Source organism: Convolutriloba macropyga, chromosome 11, assembly GCF_964194025.1.
Source record: "Convolutriloba macropyga chromosome 11, txConMacr16.3, whole genome shotgun sequence".
Lineage (NCBI taxonomy): Eukaryota > Metazoa > Xenacoelomorpha > Acoela > Convolutidae > Convolutriloba > Convolutriloba macropyga.
Window position 1 is genome coordinate 11,749,370 of NC_134478.1, and position 20,199 is coordinate 11,769,568.

Sequence of the window (20,199 nt, forward strand, 5' to 3'; positions counted from 1 at the left end):
TGAGAAAACATTCGCAGAGAAATCGAATAAAGTTTTTAGAAGCTGTCTTTATCAGTTTTTTTAAGTTGATGTCGCTTGACTGAAGCATTTGCCGCAGCATACATAGTTCTCTCTGTTTCATTTGTTAGATTTGTTATTACAGCTTTCGCAGACGGTAAGTAGAAAATTGATGTTCCTGGAGGCACAATGTTTGAGCAATATTGCAAAACGTCCGACGTCTTTGGGTCTAAATAAATTAATAAATGACCAAAAGGCTGTTTGGTAGCTAGCTCGTAGCTTTCTTTAAGAAATTGTGTGTTGTTGAGCTGTCGACCAATTAAACCAAATTGTTGAACGTCACGTGGTGATTTGAATAAAATAATGTGTGTTGTATTCAAGTCGATTGTTCTCGACCACTTGCTTTGTTGGAATAAATTGTGCTTAACGTAAATAACACTTATATTTTTGTGACGACCTGCATTCGCAAGTTTTGAAAACTCTTTATCGTTAAAAATTTCTTCGCATGAATCATCAAAAACAAGAAGACAGTCTTCTAACTCTGAGATAATTTCAAAACTTGTAAATTTTTTAAACTGTATATTCAATTTTCTCTCTAAGGACTCAAATTTTGGTTGTTCATGCTGATAGAAATAAAAATTGGATTGAAATTTTGGTGAAAAATTGTTTAGAAGTAACATTTTGAAAATCAGCTCAGTTTTTCCACAGCAAGATGGACCAGACACTGCCATAAAGAGTCGATCGCTCGTTGAAATAATTTTATTCATAGCTTTGGGTTTGGAAGTGAGTAGCCGACTGTGCAAGAGAGGAGCGAAAACCAAAATGTTGACTCCTCGCAATCCAATTGAAAAAATACCAACTTGATAAGAGATACTGCAATAAGAAAAACTATAATGAAAATTTGAGTGAAATAAACACCTTCTGATCGTGGTACTCTTGAATTGCAAAATCTCCAAGATCTCCTTTCCTGTTGATTCTCATCAAAAACCAAATCGGTTATGCCACCTCCCGAATCTAACTGATCCGCAGTTGAACTCATGGAGAAAACGTTTTTTCAAAAATGAATTCAAACAAAATAATTAAATTTAAAATTCAACATGAATATTGTTAACCTACTATAAAAAATTCATAAGTTGTATAATGAGAGTTTTTGCCCTCTTTTTGTAAACAACTGTGTAGCTTGCTTTCATGCCATACTCCATCCCGTAATACGTAACTGAATCCACAAATCTTTGTTCTACAAGCTGCTTAATTTCCTTAGGCAGATTGTCATCGTTCAGAGGCACTTGCACTGGAACTGACCGCTTGGGCATAGGTAAAGGGGTTAGATTCATTCTTTGCATTTTCTCTTTCATAGACATGATACAGTTGAAAATATTCTAAGAGTGAAAGGTATTTTTTGAAAGATTCTATTTCGGTTCCTGTGCAAACAACTTGCTGTTTCCTCAATACAGTTTGTCCCCGACTGTCAATTTTTTCCTCCTTGACTAGTGTAACAGTCAATTGATTTTCAGCCGTTAAGCAACTGTAAACGATCAAATTTGGAGACAAATTCACCTGGAGTACAGACGGTGCTGTCTTTTCTAATCGACGGTTGTTCATGGATCAGCCAGTAGTAGAACAATTGGGCCTTTTTCCTCGCACAATGTTTGTTTTTCTGTCGTTTTGGGCAAGTTGTTGAATGCAAGTCACAAATTGGGGTCTCCCGATAGAAACTCAAATGTTCAATTTTGGGGCATAACAAATCCTCAAGGTTTGTAACTTTTCTCTGAAGCAATTTTTGCAACGTATCAGTTTTCTCTACACCCTTCGCATAAAAATCTGATAGAGGAAATCAAAGCACTACACTTTAAAGAATTTGTTTTAAATAGCAATATGGGTAATCTCCCTTTTCCCAATCCAAACCATGAAGGTATTTTGAAACCCACTGATAAGATTTTTGTTCACTCAAAGTAAGAGAATTGAATGAGTGCGGAGGTGAGAATGAAATTGTATCCGTGTAGTTATTGCAAGTTATGGCTAGCTCTTTCACAATAAAATCAGATTTTTTGCTTCGAAAGCCTTCAAAGTCAAGAACAACCACTCTTGCAGTCAACATTCCAATCGATTGAATAAACGGTTTTTGAAAGTCTTTAAGTAAAAACAAAAAGCAATACCAGTCACATGACCCACATATTCATTTGTGACTGGACAGGCTAAAACGTATGAATAACCGGGTCCCTTTTCACTGTACTCATACACAAAACCACAAGCATCATGAAGAATTGCATGTAGTCTTAAATTTTTAAAATTTTTGAAATAAACGTCTAACGAAGAATTGTCAATCCCAATCAATCCACCATACGGTCTCAATTTCAATGCAATTTCCAAATCGAGGTCAGGATCCAAATACAAGCAAGTTGCTAAAAAATACAAAAATCTTTCACCGTATTGTGAATATTCTTTTTTCACTTTCTTGTCTATCTCATGAATCCTATCCAAATCCACCGTAGCAATTGTTGTCATCGCGCACTATTTCAGAAATGGTAATTTCTAGACAGCAACCCAATCCCCTTAATCCCTTTGTCAAGTCTCCCTCAATAAAGGGGTAAAATGTTTGGATAATAATTCGGTTGTTACATGTAAAAGCTATGTTGTCCCTGCATGTAAAAGGTTGGGTTGTCCTATCCCATGCAAAAGGTTGGGTTGTCATAGCGCATGTATCGGGTTGGGTTGTCCTTCCCAATGCAAAAGGTAGGGTTGTCCTCAGGACAACCCTATCTCTTACATGGGATGACAACCCACCCCCCCCCCCCCCCCCCCCATCTTCCATGGTGTAAACGTTACTACTATACTGATCATTATGCACCCTTCAACTTGAGCGGATTTCGGGGCCAAATGGCAGCAAAAACCCAATCTTTTATTTCTATGGTGCATATTTACTCTCAAACATATATTCCATTATTTGAGTCTATCAGAATTAAATTTCAAGCTTCTAACCTCAAACAAAAAGTTCTGTTAATCAAAGTGAAGAGAGTTTGTTCCACTGAGGAACAGGTGGAAACTCAGTGATAAAACTATACATCCTTTTTTCTAGTTATCTACAAAAATCAAATCAACCCATAGTCTTTGCGCAATCTGGCCGCCATAAAAATATTTTAATTTTGTTTTTGTTGCTTTTTTAAAAAAACGTTTATTTAAATTGTTCACTTTCTGAGGAAGCAAATTTTATTACTTTTTTTCAATATTTTGCGATCAACACAAGCCATACTGTTCTTTATGAAGACTGAAATCTTTTGTAGATACTTAAATACTAGAAAGTCATTAGAATAACTCGATCGATGTTTGAATAGAAATGCTAGTTTATCTTAATTCTTACGAAAAAGAAAAAAGGTTAAAAACTGCTTGTAAAAATGACAACTACATTTTTAATTAATACAAAATTTCTCTATTTTGAACCCCTATTGTAGGCACAGAATAGAAAAATAACTTGTACGTAACAGCGAGAGAAAGTTCAATTATATTAGTTTGATGTCATGAGAGTTCCTCAGAAAATTGTATAGTAATTTCAAAAAGAACTGAACAACTTTGACTTTAGTTCACATTTAAGACCTAGACAAAGTATTTTTCGGGCTAATTTAGCATTCAAAACGCATAGCTATCTTGTTCGTCTATTAACTTACCTGACCTATGGTTGCCTAACTCACTTTTGTTGAAAACGGAATATTTTGTGAAGGTAAATCTTAACAGGATTCACTAGAAATATATCTTCGTAATTCATCAAAAATAATTTTTCTTTAATTGTTATTTTTTTTAAAATATTTTCTGTTTCGTATTCTCGTTTTTCGTGAAAATAACCTGTTTATTGAGTAATGCAAGCAAGATGGAGGCTCGATGAATTTATATAAATTAGATTTTAACTCTGAGAGGCTCGTATTAAAAGTAAAACTTCTCCGGGTCTTAAAGTTCTGAAACTTTATGATCTTTACCTGTTTCTGAGGTTTTTTATTTTTGAATTTGAACAGACTAAACGCAGTCCCTTTAATGTGTTTTTTGCAAATGTACTTCAACTAGAGTAATGACCCTTGAACGAGGTCTTGAAGTTAATTGCAACTGTGTTTTTGAAACAATTAACCTTCTATGTCTGAGCTATAATTTTCGTATCTCACTAACATACGTCTGATAAGGATGTTGATTAAATTAGAGCGTCGACTTCTGAAATAGCAGAACAAAATACTGTTTTTTGAGTCGTGATCAATTGAGTTTAGTAAACAAAAATGTTTGCCCATAATTATAATTACAATTTTTGTAATTTGACAAAGGAAAACAAATAAAAATAACAAGAATGAAAGCAATTTTTTACTTTTACTAGTTTATGTTCAAAACTAAAACCAATTGAGCTAAATAATTTATGAAAATGAATTGTTTCTTTTATTCTACACAAAAAACCGATTTTTGTTAGCAGCCAAATTAGTATCAAATCTAAAACAAATCAGGGTAACATATTAGTTTTTTGGAGTTTATCATTTTTTGATTTTGTCAGTTTTTGAATAGCAGTTTAAAACCATATTAACTATTTTATTATGTTGCCAGATACTTTGTCGTTTTATCAGTGATTTTCATAGCCTACAAAGAAAGAACGTGAGCGATAACTATTATTATGAATATAGTTCCAGTTTAAATTGTTGTACTAAATAAATCTTTGTAAAAAGCATAAATCGAAATCCATTCAAGCAAAAATTCATGTTAATTTTTTTGTGCTTATAAGATAAAACAAAACAAATCCATTTCAAAAAGAAGAATTTTTTTTCGTCAAGATGACTGAACTAAGTTTTGAATTTGAAATACTTCAGAAGCAAGCTCAAAGCAAAAATTTCAAATCAGGGTTTTACCAATTAAGTTGCATTTGTCAAATAGTATTTCTAGGACAAAAGATTTCAGCATTCTGGCTTCCAAGAATTTTTTATAGCTTATTATTTTCTTACAAATTTTAGTGAAAATTGTGTATGAAAATAAACGAATCAGTACATTCATCGATAAGCGGAACACTGTCTAGGTAAATTTTTAAAAACAACAGAACCACATTCATTGTTTCGACTTAAAAGAGACCTGACTCTCAAGACATCTATTATTGTAAGACAAAACTTTACCTTGCATGTCTCAGAAATTTCCTACTTTAAACTCAATATGGCTCAAAGGTACCCAGTCGATCATTTTCTGGTAAATTCTTAATAACAACAGTCGTAGACAAAGACACACCATTGAAAAGCGCACGTATGAAAATTTTCCATGTTTTTTCCATTGATTGGTTCAAAAATTTTCCAGTTAATTTCTACAAATTGATTGCCATTATTATGGTGCTTATCAGGCAAATTCTCTTGTTCAAGTTCAAGCAGTCTTTGAAAACTTCCAGACGTGTAACTTGAGGAAAACGTTCCCAATTTTTTTTGCCAGACTGCTTATTTTTTGCCAAATTATTTTTCAATGTCACTTATTTAATTATTATTTAATGTAAATTTCAGTAGGGGAAAAGAGGAAAAGTTGGATTTTTCCGTTCCCCACCCCAGCTTAGTGGGTGCATCTCCCCACCCCGACGCACTATATTGCCCATATTCTTATTTAATGACTTTTTGGGTAATGGCACTTGGTCTGTACCTGAGTTTTGCATAACAAACTGGGGTACACAAAATGAGAAGATCCGAAAAGTTATTAAAAAATTACCGCACAGATGAGATTAACAAAGTCTTGATTTTTTGTATCCAATAGGCACTATCAAACTCTTAATTAACGAGAAAGTTTGGTGATTAAAACCACAGAAAAATTCTGTGAGCCAAGCGGAGAAAGAAATTAACCTTTTGATCACTTTATCAAAAATATGGAAAAGTACCCATCTTTCTTTATACGTTTTTGTCGATTTTTTGAACGCTACTAAAAGAACCAAAATAAAAAAGTAACGCATTCCACTTATAGACGAGATTTCCTTGATTTCTTTTGACCAGTGTTGCTCACCATAGTTGCTTCATAGCAATTTTACAAAGTCATACATGATTCTTGTGAAGCATACAAAGTCATATATGGTTACCATGGCAACCATTTTCCATTTTATCTCATATCGAAGGCACACAAGCTATAAGTTTGTTAGTGAGATAACTGAACTCTTCTGTGTTTAATTAAGCAACGAAACATTCGTTATAACCTTTTTTGACCCATTTTGTATAAAGTGTTATAGCATGGTAAGGAAAGGTTAAAAAATAGTATTAATAACTAGAAAAAATGTCACTAATGAGACCCCCTTATAGATTAAAAGTGCTTCAAAACTGACTTTTTGACCTTCTAGTTGACTTGCTTTTCTTCCAATTAGAGACTATGCAACAAAGACTGAGTCAAAACCCCGTTGATAATTTCTGACATGGTTGTCAGTTTTGAAGAACGCATAACCACGTATACAAAATCAATGTTTTTGGGGGTTCAATTCGTCAAATTTGAAAAAAAAACTTTTACTTATTTTTTGCGTTAAATATTGCAGTATGCAGTGTTAATACATTTTTTTCAATGCTATGTTTTTTGTGATTTCACTTTTGAGTTATACATATTTTTGTTATAACTAGTATAGGGTTTTGCTTGGTTATAAATAGTATAGAGAACTATGCTCAGAGATTGTTCGATTAATTTCCGCCTATTTGAGTTCATGGCTTGGAAAAATTTCCCAGATTGTCGGAGTTCTTTAATGGCTGAGAAATACTTTCAAATCCAATTAGTGAGGATAACGCTATCAACACAACATGCGCTTCAAAGGGAACAATAAAATTGATATTCCCGTTTTAATGCGTCCCTAATTGCGCCCTCTAACATCCGCTTACAACCCGATTTTACCCTCCTAACCACCCCCCCCCCCCCCCCTCCCCACACTACCCACCCCTACCCCCATTACCCTAACCCATATCCTCAAAAATCCACCCCTCCCGAAAAAAAATGACCCCCTCTCATCTGCAGTTCACTCTCATTCTTACTCAGCGTACATTTTGTTCACTTTTCAACAATTCTTTAGTTATTATTTCAATTCAATCCTCAGTTATTTTTTCACTTTAAATCCAATTTTTGTTCACATAATCAGTGTTATCCTACCATTTTAAACCGATTTCCCCGTCTCTTACTTTTTATACCCTTTACAGCGATACGATTAATCATTTTTTTTGCAATTTTGTAATACCATCAGTTCGAATACGCCCAAAAATTCCCCCCCACTGTTCTCAACCTATTTCGCCCCCAACTGCGATCTGACTCTAATCTTAAGAGATTTTTAATCGCTCTTTTCCGTTTTAATTTTACGGTGGGGGCGTAAAAACGGAGGGTAAGATCCGCGTGATCAAATCACTTTTTCGCTCCAATAATTCCTCTCGCTAATAAAAAGGACTATTTTAATCAGAATCAATCAATAAATATTAAGATTTTGCCTATTTTGCCCCTGTTATCAATCCCTGAAAATCCAAAAATTCGATAAAATTGTTCTTATTTTTGAACGTGAAAGTATATTTCAAAATGTGCCCCTTATCGAAGTTAATCTGCGTCTTAATTTTTGCCCTAAATATTGACGTTAGTGACGCTATATATGGGTAAGTGTTCAATTAGCAGAATTCGCAAAAACCTGCTTTTTCCAATTAAATTTTGCAAAACACATATAATTAATATATATAATTAAAAAAACTATTAAGAGAAACCTACTGACGTTTTTTTTTAATTATTCAGGACGATCATGGTTGGTTATAATGTGCTGCATGTCCGCACTTTTTAAAAGCTTATTTAGAGTGAGAAAGTGGTGACATCTTTGACAACAAACGCGCTCTGGCGTACAGCTATGTCGTGCCCAAAATAAATATATATTATGAAGGATTTCAGATCTCAGTTAGGATTTTTGGCGAATCATTTCAACTGTTTAGGCTTGATGTTCTCACTCAAAATTACCTAAAACGAAACAAAAATGAGAAAATTAATCAGATTTTTTGAAATCAGCTCGCATCTGACTGATGAACGGAACATATCAAATGCAACAAGAACTTCAGTGGACCAAAACAACTTTTTTGTATCTTTTGATATATTGCCCCCCAGGACTCTATACAAAGCCCTTTAAAAAATATACTTGAAAAGTTGTTAAGTCTTAAAATTTTCTCATTTCTACAATTAGGCCATAGCAATAGGTGAACAATGCCAATTGCTAGGCAACAGAAAAACTTCGTTTTGAAGCCCCCAATATTGTAATTTGAAAGTTTTTCTGCTTCTCATCTGTGTACTCTCGCTATTTTTATTACTTGTTTTGGCTAACTACGCACAAGCTTTCTATAGGCTTTTTGTTCTCGCAGAGCTGGTTTGACTGTAATTCTGTTTTGTTTTTTCTCATCTGTTGCTTCAGCTAAGTTGATTTTGATATCGCTTGAACATTGACCTCGTTTGCAATTTTAATTATTCTTCCTTTTTTGCCAGCATTCTCTAAACCGATTTCATTTTTCCGAAAACCAGAATGAAGTTTCAACAGAAACTTGATCAAAATAATTTTTAAAAATACAATTTAAGTCACATTTTATTCTTCTAGAATTTTCAAAAAAACAATGAAGTAAAAGCATCTGTCGTTGCATTTAAAACGGTTTTTTCTCTAAAAAACATAATTGATTAAATTTTAATGGATGGTAGAGAATTGAGTTTTCATTTGCGTCTCTGAGATATGGAGAACCCTGAATTTATAGAACTACAATGAAAGTTGCTATCAAACCGACAGGGAATAACATGGAATTTTTTTAACGAAGTTTTCTATAACTAAAAAAAAGTTTTGTCTGATTGTACCAAATTTTCTCAATAATTGAGCGCAATTACCAGTTTAGTTTGGGCAAAACTGAGGGTAAGACTTAGCTTACAAAAACAATGCTTTTTCGCATTTTCTGAAAGAAACATAGTTGAGAGAATTTTAAATCTTAATCATATAACTCACTAAATATTTCTCAATATCACTGAGAAAAGGTGTCATTTTTCAAACCTCAAGATTACAAAAAAACCCCAAGAATTATGTGGAGTTACATTTGTTATATTGAATAACTGATATTTGGCATACTCTATATACAATCTTCGTTATGTAGTTTACAAAATTGATCAAAATCTGCCGTATGTGAACATTAATTCAGAATGACCATTACAAATAATTCTTTGTTTCGTCCATCGAAGGCCTACGTTTCGTTGAATTTGAGTTTTTTTCAGATATATTTTTATTCTGCCCTCAAAATTTGGTGGTCTCGAAATTAGTTTGTTTTAAACCCATGCTCAATTAGGAGGCCTTCACAAGCTTAATTTTCACTGAAATCTGCTCGAAATGTTTTGAATAGCTAAAAATATGTTGAATCAAAAGATAAGCGGTTTTTATGTCGTTGTTTTCTGTATAATAAAATGCAATTAGCCAAAAAAAAATGCGAATTCTATAATGCTTTTAAACTCGACTGGAAAAGTTGTAAAAGGTAAAAAAAGCTCCTCGTTGCAAAAGCACCATGGAAATAGCGATCACTGCAAAATGTTGGGCTACGCAAAACTTTTTTCGAAGATCCACAGTCTATAATATCAACATATCTGTGTTTTGTTTTATCTCTGCTGTTGCTTCAGCTAATTTGATTTTGATGTCGTTTGAACATTGTCATTGTTTGCAATATTGATTTTTTCACTTCTTGCCAGCGTTCTCGTAGCCAATTTTTTGTTCCGAAAATCAAAAGGAAGTTTCAACAGAAATTTAACAAACTTAATTTCTTATATAAAACCGAGAAAATTTCAGTCATATTTTTTATGCGAATCATATTATGCTAACAATTTTATTCGAATCTTATTATGCTAACAAATTGGACTGAAAAATTTGTAGAATTTAAAAAGTACTAATTTTTGCAAGTGGTGATTGGCAATCAGTAATCACTGCAAAATGGTGACAACACAAAAAAAAAAGATTTTATTTCGAATTCCCAATACTATAATATCAACACATGATCTTTTTGCTTTTAAAATTACGTACTCTTATTTTTTATTGCTGTTTTCGGTTCTAGTTGCTTTTGAAGCTGCTATTAACTAGACAATTGTTGCTTCTACAATTGTTGATTGTAGAGTTTTTCATTGCGTGATAGAGATAGAAATCCATAAAAAACGTTTGGGTTCAGCGACGGAAAAAACTCAAAGAAACTGTAAATAAAGATATTTCCTAAAGACAAAAGTTTTTTTTCTACGTATTTTTCCGTATCTCCAATGATTTAGGTAGCTAATTAAGGTATTCAATATGTCTTTTGAGAAGATTTAGATTTTTTGTAAATCATTTTGGAAAAACAGACAAGCTTTATTTATGATAATAATAATGCTATTTTTCTGACACTTTTTTACAGAACCGAAGTGTTATAAAATTGACATTAATTGCAGATTGCAAATTGCAATTTTTAAAATTGTGCATCCTTGGCCTCTATTTTGTTGAATTTCAGTGTCAAATTTTTGAGATATAATTTTCTTTATGCGTCAACGTGTGTCCTAATGAAAACAGATAGCCTTTCTAAAATAGGAACCTATTTTAGTTGTCAGGACAAAACTAGTTGCTCTCAAAGGTGTTCCTATACAGCAACAAGTTTTTGACTTTTTGGAGAGTTATGTTGGAATAATGTGCGAGATGTGAGCAGGTGTAAGCGGAAAAGTTTGTAAGAGATGCGCTGAATGCTCTAAAATTTTGTAAGTAATATGCTGAATGTCTTGAAAGTTTAGTTATAGGCGCTCAATGTGCTGAATAACAGTATTTTCAGCACTTGTCAACGCGTTTTTTGCATAAATTCAGCACATTTTTCAGCACTTCTCTCGACAAAAATTCATCACTTCTAAAGTTCCTGAATTCAGCGTTTTCAACACATTCCTTACACAATTTCAACATATCTCTTACACAAATTCAGCACATCTTTCAACACATTCCTGACATAGATTCAACAATTCAAAAGTTCAGCACAATTCTTACATAATTTCAGCACTTCGAAAACGAGAGAGGATTTCAGCGCTTTCAGCACAATCTTTACATGCTTTTAAGTGCAATTTTATTGCTCACTGTTTCCTATAACGTAGTCAGTAGGTACAGTTCTTCATCTTTTGCAATTTTGTAGAGCCATAAACCAATAAAAAAATCTGCGCTTTTTATTGATTACTCATATTTAAAAAAAAACAGAACAACTGAAAAGAGTCACAATTTCATCTGATCAACGGGAGGAAGACAATTATGCTTAAGCTGCATCGTTTTATTCAATCAGGTAAATGGCTATATACTCCAGCGGCGATAACTGCTTTATCTTAGGAGATGACAAATTTCTTAAGTCGTTCGGCAGATTTCCAAATGTTTTCAAGTTGGACTGCTCGAGTGCAATGCTGTTTAGTCTTGTTCTGGAGCTGTTTCTGTATGAACAGAAGTAGAAAAAAATCAAAAGATTTGAAAATATGTAAGATAAGAGCTGAAACTGCCAAAATTGTGTACTGAAATCGTTGAAATTATGTAAGATAGGTGGTGAAAAAACTGAAATATATGTAAGAACTTCGCCGATAATATAGTTTTCACCGGATAAATCTTACATAAATTTCCGCCTAATGTGTTGATGCGTGCTAAAATTGTGCAAGAAATGTGTTGAAATTCAGCACATTAAGCGGATAATTATGTAAGATTTATCTGCTGAAAATTATTGTTTCAAGCGCTTGTCAGCGCATTTCTTAAATATTTTTCGTGAAAAATCTCGACTCGGGGGCCGCGCTGACTCCCGCAGAGTCGTTGGGTTTCTTAAGGAGTTATTATAGCCTTTGTATAATGTTGTGGTTTCCAGATCTGCCAATCCAGCTGACAACGAGACATCCAAATTTCTGGACAATCTTCTCAACGGCTACGATGGAAGAATAAGACCAAACTTCAATGGTAAGAGCGCCTGTATGGACGAATAAATCTTCGACTTATTCGAGTCCTCATTTTTCTTAAGATAGCAAGTTTTTCATGCACTTAATTGATTTCTTGTATCTTCTCTCAATATAATGCTAGCCTGAAAATTGTTGTGAAATTTTTTGTGTTCATTGAATATATCTCCTGATTAATTGACCATAAGTTTTGGTTATATCAGGTAATGCCCCAAATAGCCCAAATTTCAGCTGATTCAGCTGTTTTTTATAGGAACTTTTAAAAACTTGTGAATTGTTAAATTTAACGAAATAATGTTTCAAAGACCTCACGTCACCTTAACTTTCATTTATGTTATGTCATTTATTGGCAAAACTCGTGTATGGCAATATATCTTGACTTAAAGATACTAATTTGTATATCCTATTAAACAGTAGATTATAGTGAACTATACTATAATAAAACATAATAATTGGGATATTTACAATGACTTGGTTTCAAAATACTGCAAATAGGCACAATAGTTAAAAAAAACATTTGGTAGGCCATACTGACTCCTAGGCGAACTGAATCCAGTGCAGAGGTATTTTGGCAAAAATATATAAGATGCGTAACTAGCGTTCAATATATAAACGCTAGTTATATATAAACTGTAACTAGCGTTCAAAAATTACACTCTTGGCTTTCCTTAGCGTATATCTTATATTATTTTGCGTTTTTACGCGTTGGTTTTGCATTGATTTAACGCTAAGAGCTCTGTCAGCGAAACTCAAATCACTGACCTCCTGAATGCTTGTCACCTTTATTTTGTATACCAATGTACTAACATGTCATAGTTTTGCTAGGAAAAGTATTCTTGATAAAACGGATTCCAAATTCACAGATTCTCTTAAAGAAATCACGAGAACTCCTCCTTTTCGACTCCGCTGTTTCAAATCAGCGGACTTTAACTTACTTCTTGCATGTGCAGTCCGTTTTGACTCATTGGATGTACGAAAACAATTATTTGGACTGTGCGCCTCCTTTAATTTTTGAACTTGACTCTAATTTAACAATCACAGTCGTCCATTACCAGTGCGATGTCCTCCTCTTATAGGTTGACCTTGTCCAGACATTTAATTAATTTTCAATTAAGAAAAAGTATCATAAGATTGTTTAGCTGTTACAAACTCTGAAAATTTGTGCTTACAGCCACACACACCAAAGACATTTTATTTATAATGGCTTATCCAAACAAGGAGGCTCGGTAATGTGCGTTTGCACAAAAAGTTACGACCCGGCTCATCCGCATTTCCGGCATATATGATAAATAACGACCAAATGAGGAACAGATCGAAAACCCCTGAAACTTGAGTATTTTTCAAAAAAATTTTGTATGAAGAAAAAGATGACCTCCAACGCAAATAACTCAGTGCAGTAAAAAAGTGCCGCACTAGATTGATGAAATCAGTCATTATTAAGCAAGCAAGTCAACACGAACCACAAACCAAACATCAATAACAACAAAAATTAATTACATCCAAAACTTTATGTCCATTTTTTTAACAAAGGCAACTTATTCGCAAGGTCAAAATAGCGTCAGATAAAACTGAAACTAAACAGAAAAAGATGTATTTCACTAGAACAGATATGGGTCACTCCATAATAACGTTCAAAGTTCTGAATTTCAAAGTAATGAAAACCATTAGATAGCAATTGAAAACATCTAACATGTTTATGATCACATACACCTCTAAAAGAGGGTATTATGACCTGTCTTCATTCATTTTTGTATGTCTGTCTTCAATGTTTTATGAGGTTACAAAAAGAACAACAAATGGAGACAACAAGCAAAATTTCAATTAAAATGTTTGAAAAAACGCTGTTGAAGCCGTAAAGGCATATTTAGCCACTACAAATATGATTAGTAGCCTCTTCCTCGAACGCCAATGATGTAATATGTGACCTCTCTTTATTTGGGAAAGGTAAAAAATTGATAAAATGAGTAAAAGGGCAAAATTAAGTAAAACTTTTGTGTTTTTCAAAAAAAATTATTTTCAAAGTCATGAAAGTCATAAGCTACAAAATGAAATAATTCAAATAGTTTTGTTCGTTTGTCCAAAAGAAGGGCTTGAGACCTATAATTACTCAGAACACTTCTTGCGTCTACGAAAAGAGTGTCAAATTTAGATCAAAAGAAAAGTTTAAAACTAATTTCTTTTCTTTTGTTGCGAATGACCCGTGCCGAAGCCAGTAAATTCATAACGAAATCTGAAAAGAAATTAAATTGTTTACATTTGCATCTTCCCCCGACAACAATAATGTCATATGCGAACTTTAAAAAAGAATACTAGGTAACAAACAGACAAAGGGACAACAGTTAAAAAATGTACTTTTATTTTTGAAAACAATAGTTTTCAAAGTCGTGAAAGCCATCAGCTATCTACTCAAATCAGAATATAGGCTCATTTATTGCTCCATAGAAAGGGTCAATGAGACCTATCAAAAACCAGGGAAATTCATATAACCGCGTAGACATAGTAAAAACGACAGTTAAAAACAAATGTTAAAAAAAATTCAAATGAATTCATCGAGAAATGGGCGACGAAGTCGTTAAAACCGTAATCCATACCTTAAAGATTTTTATAGGTTCAATTGTTTTTTGGAACGCCATTAATGTAATATTTGAAATTTCAGCAATGTTGTAATGTGACAAAACGAGAAAAAAACGTGAAAAATGTGCCAATGCCTAAAAATAAAAAAATGTTAATTATAGTAGTATCAAAGCCAGAAAGCCATAACTTGAAGCGCGCAAAAATTAAATCTTAAATCATTAGAAAAAGACGAAGAAGAAGCATTCTTTCTTTGCTGACACTAAGTTTTAGTTTGATCAAATTAAAAGAAAATTAGTGGCAAAGATCAATTAGCCATTGTTTATTTAAAAATCAAATATTTTTAGAAGTCAAGAGGACAAAGTTCTTCCGCGTAAAGAAACTAAAAAGATTAATTTTGAAATGCTTTTGAAGCCATTTAGACCCATCAACACTGAGCTTCAAATTGAATAATTCTTTCTTGAATTAACATAAAAAGTTCGAAAATTTTTTTAAAAAAACCGACTGATTACAATCCGAAATATTTTTGGATTCTAACAGACCAAGATAGGACAAAAACCAGCCTTTCTATTGCTGTTTGTCCATTAAGGATACTGAATTGTTTCGAATGTTATAGATCAAGATAATTTGTCAGTTGAAAGACCAAAAACAAGTGCTGCTTTTTTGATATTTTGATAATCATAGAGTAAAGTTAGCAAAAAACTGCAAAACTTTAATTACAGAACGCTCTCAATAGAAGTGTAAATACCTCTTCCCTAGTTTTCAAAGATTGTGTTAGTTGTTTTTTGGTATGTACTTTTGGCAATTTTAATCAGAGTGGACTAAAGGAGCTTATTTCGGGCAATTGTCGATGAAAAAGGCTAAATTTTGAAATGTTTAGCCAAAATTTTAGCCAAAAAATTAATTCGAAACAGTCAGAAATACTTTTTTGTCTTTAAAAATTAGAACGACAGTACTATTGTTAATATTTTTTGTATATTTTAGCAAAATTGACAAAATTTTATGCAAAAATTCTGGAAAATGTAATAAAAATAACGCAAATCGGACTAATATTCACAAAAATTTAAACCACGATTACTCGCTCTAGAAAACAAAACTCGAAAAATTCTTTTTAATTCCATACTCTACGCTGGACGGGCGGGCGGCTTTTTAATGATACCATTCCGAACTCTCTACAATGAATTATCGATGGTCAATATTGTCTGCAAAAAAAACCCCAGTTGAGCATATAGTCCCCCCCCCCTCAAGAGGGGTCGGAACAATGATCTTCTCCACAGATTGTTACTAACCCAAAATAAAACAGCAAATATGAACTTGACACAAATCAGTTTTGGTATTCTAGTATAGGCAAAACGGTTTAATGTTTGCAATTTCATATATTCATTTTTTGCAATTGCATATTTTTGCAATTGCATGTTTTGTAATTGCATATTTTGCAGTGTTTTTCAAAACACGCAATTGTCGCATGCTTATCAAATTTTTTATTGACACCTCGACCCGAGTACACTCGGGTCGAGGTGTCCACAAAAACTTCGATAAACATGCAAAAATTGCGTTGAATGGCTGTAAAAACCGCAATTTCTATTGTTGAATGCGGTTCGACGCTTCAAAGTCAAGATGTTCGCCATTGTAAATTTAAACAACAATCACAACAAGTATAAAGCGCAAACAATTGATACAAGTTTATAATTGAAGCAGACGTAAGGCTTTGCACCATTTTTGTCCCAGAATTGACAAAAACTTATTTTTAGTAAGGTGATTTCATTAAGAGTGCACGACCATTTAATTAAGATAGCGAAAGAGGGATAGCACCCCCAACCAACTTTTGGCTAGGTCACTTACACGAAAATCTTCTGTTAAACTATATCCACTGATTGTTTGTGTTTATTTAGTGACAGCTGTGATGGTAAACATGTCCATACACGTATTGTCGCTTGGATCGATCGCCGAAACCACCATGGTTAGTTATGACGTTAGTTATAAATCATAACTTTGACACCCACGAAATAAATTGAAATACCTGACAAGATCTTGCTTTGACACTCTTGTAATGAAACTGAGACGCTTTTGTAAGATAGAAAATCTGCTTCTTACAATACCTGGTTTTTATATACACAATCTTTAAAGTAATAAAGACACGTTACTTGTGATATTAGAAAGATACCCCCTTATGTGCCGCGCCTGATCTCATGATTTTTTAAGTGACTCTTACGAGAAATCAACTATCATTATAGTTCTTGTGCTGTTTCATTGCCTTTGTATCGAAAGGTTTGCGTGAACTACTAAGGTTTTCTCGTTTCATGCTTCATTGCTTTGTCATAACTTCATTTTTACGCGGAAAACGTGATCTGTTACATGATACTTTTTAGAGTGCATGTCATAACATATTTTAAGATTTGTCAAGATCTAAGTCTGGAGTCCCAAAAATTTCTTCAGAAAAAAAAATCTTTTACGCTCTATCAAGAAAAAGAAAAAAATTACTTCAGTGTACTTGTGAAAACCCCAGAGTTCTCAGAATTTTAATTGTGTAAGATCTGACAATTTTCTGACAACACCTTTTTGCTAACAGCCTGTAAGGGTGTGCATCTTCGTATCAGATCTGATAAGACGTTTGTCGGATCTTAAACCGTAAAAATTCCTCTTATAACATTTTACAAAATAAAAATTCTGTCTTATCAGATCTTACACGATGAAAAATCCGTTTGACAAAAAAGTTTATTGTGTAAGATCTTAAACGAATCTTATAAGATCTGGCTAGATAAACATTCGAAAACAATGAATAATCTTTTGGATAACATTTTTATCTTTTCTTATACGGTAAAAAATTTCGAAGTATGGCATGTTCTTCAAATAAAATACAAATCAGGGTTGCTTTCAGGCAGCAGCCAAAAAGCTACAGCATGCAACATTTAAGTGTCAATGCAACAAAGAACGTTACATTATAATGTCTTTTGAAACTTATAAGACATTGTGAAAATGTTATTCGAGTATCAATGGCTTTTTCTTAAGCGGTGATTATCAAACTCAGCTGAAGAAAAATTTTACTGACCAAAACCACCTTGTTGCGACTTAGAATAAAACCGCCGTCAAAATATAACCAACAAGCTTTCTTGTTTCATAATCGGTTCGTTGACGGATTATTTTTTACTTTCATGAGCATTTGACTACGTAATCCGGCAATCTTGAAATCATCATGTCATATCAGATATTAAACGATAAAAAATGCTGCCCTACGTAAATTTTGATTGTGTAAGATCTGATAAGATACTTATCAGATCTTATAAGATAGCAATTCGGTAAAATTGAATTATACTCATATAAGATCTGATAAGTATCTTATCAGATCTTACACGATTAAAGTTCACTTAGTGCAGAATTTTCATCTTTTAACAACAAATAAGATCTTGAACGATAAGGATTTTTCATCAGATTCTTATCAGATCCTACACGATGAAAATTCGAGAATCACTTGGGAATGCTAGCTTTTTTATTTTCGAGTGTACCGTACTCTATAGGCGTTCAAAAGTTTAAATCCATAAAATGTCACGAAAGACTGGAAACTCCCAAATATATTGGTCAACTGCTATCGTTTCACGAAATCGTTTTTTCTCACGATTGATATCGAAAGAACAGATACAATAGTTAAATCAAAACCACACACTGAAAAATGTGGTAAGTTTACCAGTTTACCTTAACCGAGTTTAGATAAACTGTTGTTAAGATGAAGTTAAGATAAAATTACATTAAAATACCTCACATTTTTTTAACAGTCTGGAGTACATAGCTGTGTATTTTTAGAAAAATTACCAAGCAATGTGTTGACGTTGGCTTAACAAAAACATACACGCCTCCAAAACATCACTTTGAGTCATAAAAACAGATGAACTAGAAGATTTCCGATACTTATCTTTTTGAAAAATCTTTTAACATTCTTGCAAATGACGCATATCTTGCAAGGAATGAAATTAAAAGATCCCGCAATTTAGGGTGAGCAAAAAGTTAGACTATGTTAGACACAAAAGTTGTGGTTTTAAAGATTGACTAAATTTGAAGATCATTATTCAGCTTATGAATTCAACCCATTGACAGAAGATCTCGGTTCAAAGCAGAAATTGTATATCAACTTTAACGCCGATAGCGTATAAAGCAGAAATTGTATATCAACTTTAACGCCGATAGCGTATTTGAAATTCTCGTTTCAGGAAAAGATGATAAATGATCGTTTTAACGCTTCATTCGGTCCACAAAAAGTGAGTGGCTTGGTGAGCGCAACAGATTGTCCAAAAAAGCCTCAATAGTATTCCAGTGTTTAACAATAATGTTTTATGCGATTTTTTCCTCTTGTTCTAAGTCTTTTATCTGTTTCCAGTCACATTCATTCATACAAATAAATTTTAAATTCCAAAACTATCTTGGATGGCTAAGTTGAGCCATAGTACCTAGTTGTGACTCAGATTAAAACTGCCACCGAAACAGAACCGAAAAAAATTTTTGTTTTATAATTAGTAAGTTGGCCGATTATTTTTTAATTTCATAAGAACTTGACCACGTTATCCGGCAATAGTGAAGTCATCATGTCTTATCAGATTTTAACGATAAAAAATGCTACCTTAAGTAAACATGAATGATGGCTTTAATGTTTCATTCTGTCTCCAAAAAATGAATAACCTGGTGAGCACAAGAAAAGGTCCAAAATCCTCAATAGCTTGCCAGTGTTTAACAATACTGTTTTAAACAGTTTTTCTCTCTTGAATTAAGTCGTTTCACTGTTTCCAGTCACATTAATTTATATATTTATATATATGTATATATATATATATATATATATATATATATATATATATATATATATAAGTGAATGTGACTGGAGTCAGCGAAACAAATTAGTTCAAGTGAGAAAAATTGCATAAAGCATTATTGTTAAACAATGGAAATTTATTGAGGCTTTTTCAGAACTTTTGTTGTGCTCTCCAAGCTATTAACTTTTTTGGACATAATGAATCATTAAAACGATCATTTATCATCTTTTCCTGAAACGATAATTTCAAATACGCTGTCGGCGTTAAAGCTGATATGTTATTGGTGCTTCGAACCGATATCTTCTGTCAATGGGCTGAAGTTAATAACTGTGAAAATTTGTCTTCAGTTTAATCAATCTTTAAAACCTCACCTTTTTTCTCACATTTTTTGGCGTCTAATTTGTAGAATTTTGAAATGTCCTTGCAAGATAAGCGTCACTTGCAAGAATGTTAAACGATCTTTCAAGATAAGTGTCGGAATTCGCCTAGTTCATCTGTTTTTATGACTCGGAGAGATATTTGGAGGCGTGTATGTTTTTGTTAAGCTAATGCCAGCACTTTGTTTGGTAATTTCAAAAAAAACCTACAACTCTGTACTGCCGACTGATTCAAAAAAATCAATGTACTTTAAGGTATTTATACCTTAACTTCACCTAATAACAGTTTACCTTAACTCCATTAAGTTTAAATTACCATAGCTTTTTTTAGTGTTTGATTTTGATTTAAATATTCTGATTTTAATATCTGTTCTCCTAAAATCAACCAGGAGAAAAATTGATTTCGTAAAATGATAGTGGTTGACCATTGGGGTTTGAAATTTTCATTTTTTTGTGATATCTCTTTTTTGGATTTGAGTTTTTGAACGTCTATGGAGTACTGTACTCTCAAATATATAAATGCAAGAATTCCAAAG

General features: G+C 32.9%; 1 protein-coding gene across 1 annotated transcript in view; it reads left to right on the forward strand.

Moving 5' to 3' along the window:
- LOC142349040 (gamma-aminobutyric acid receptor subunit gamma-3-like) overlaps positions 1-20,199 on the forward strand; it is a 184,635-nt gene that overhangs the window by 19,830 nt on the left and 144,606 nt on the right. Inside the window, exon 2 of the mRNA XM_075400452.1 lies at positions 11,832-11,920. Coding sequence (XP_075256567.1) covers positions 11,832-11,920 — 89 coding nt within the window. The remainder of the gene's footprint in view (positions 1-11,831; positions 11,921-20,199) is intronic.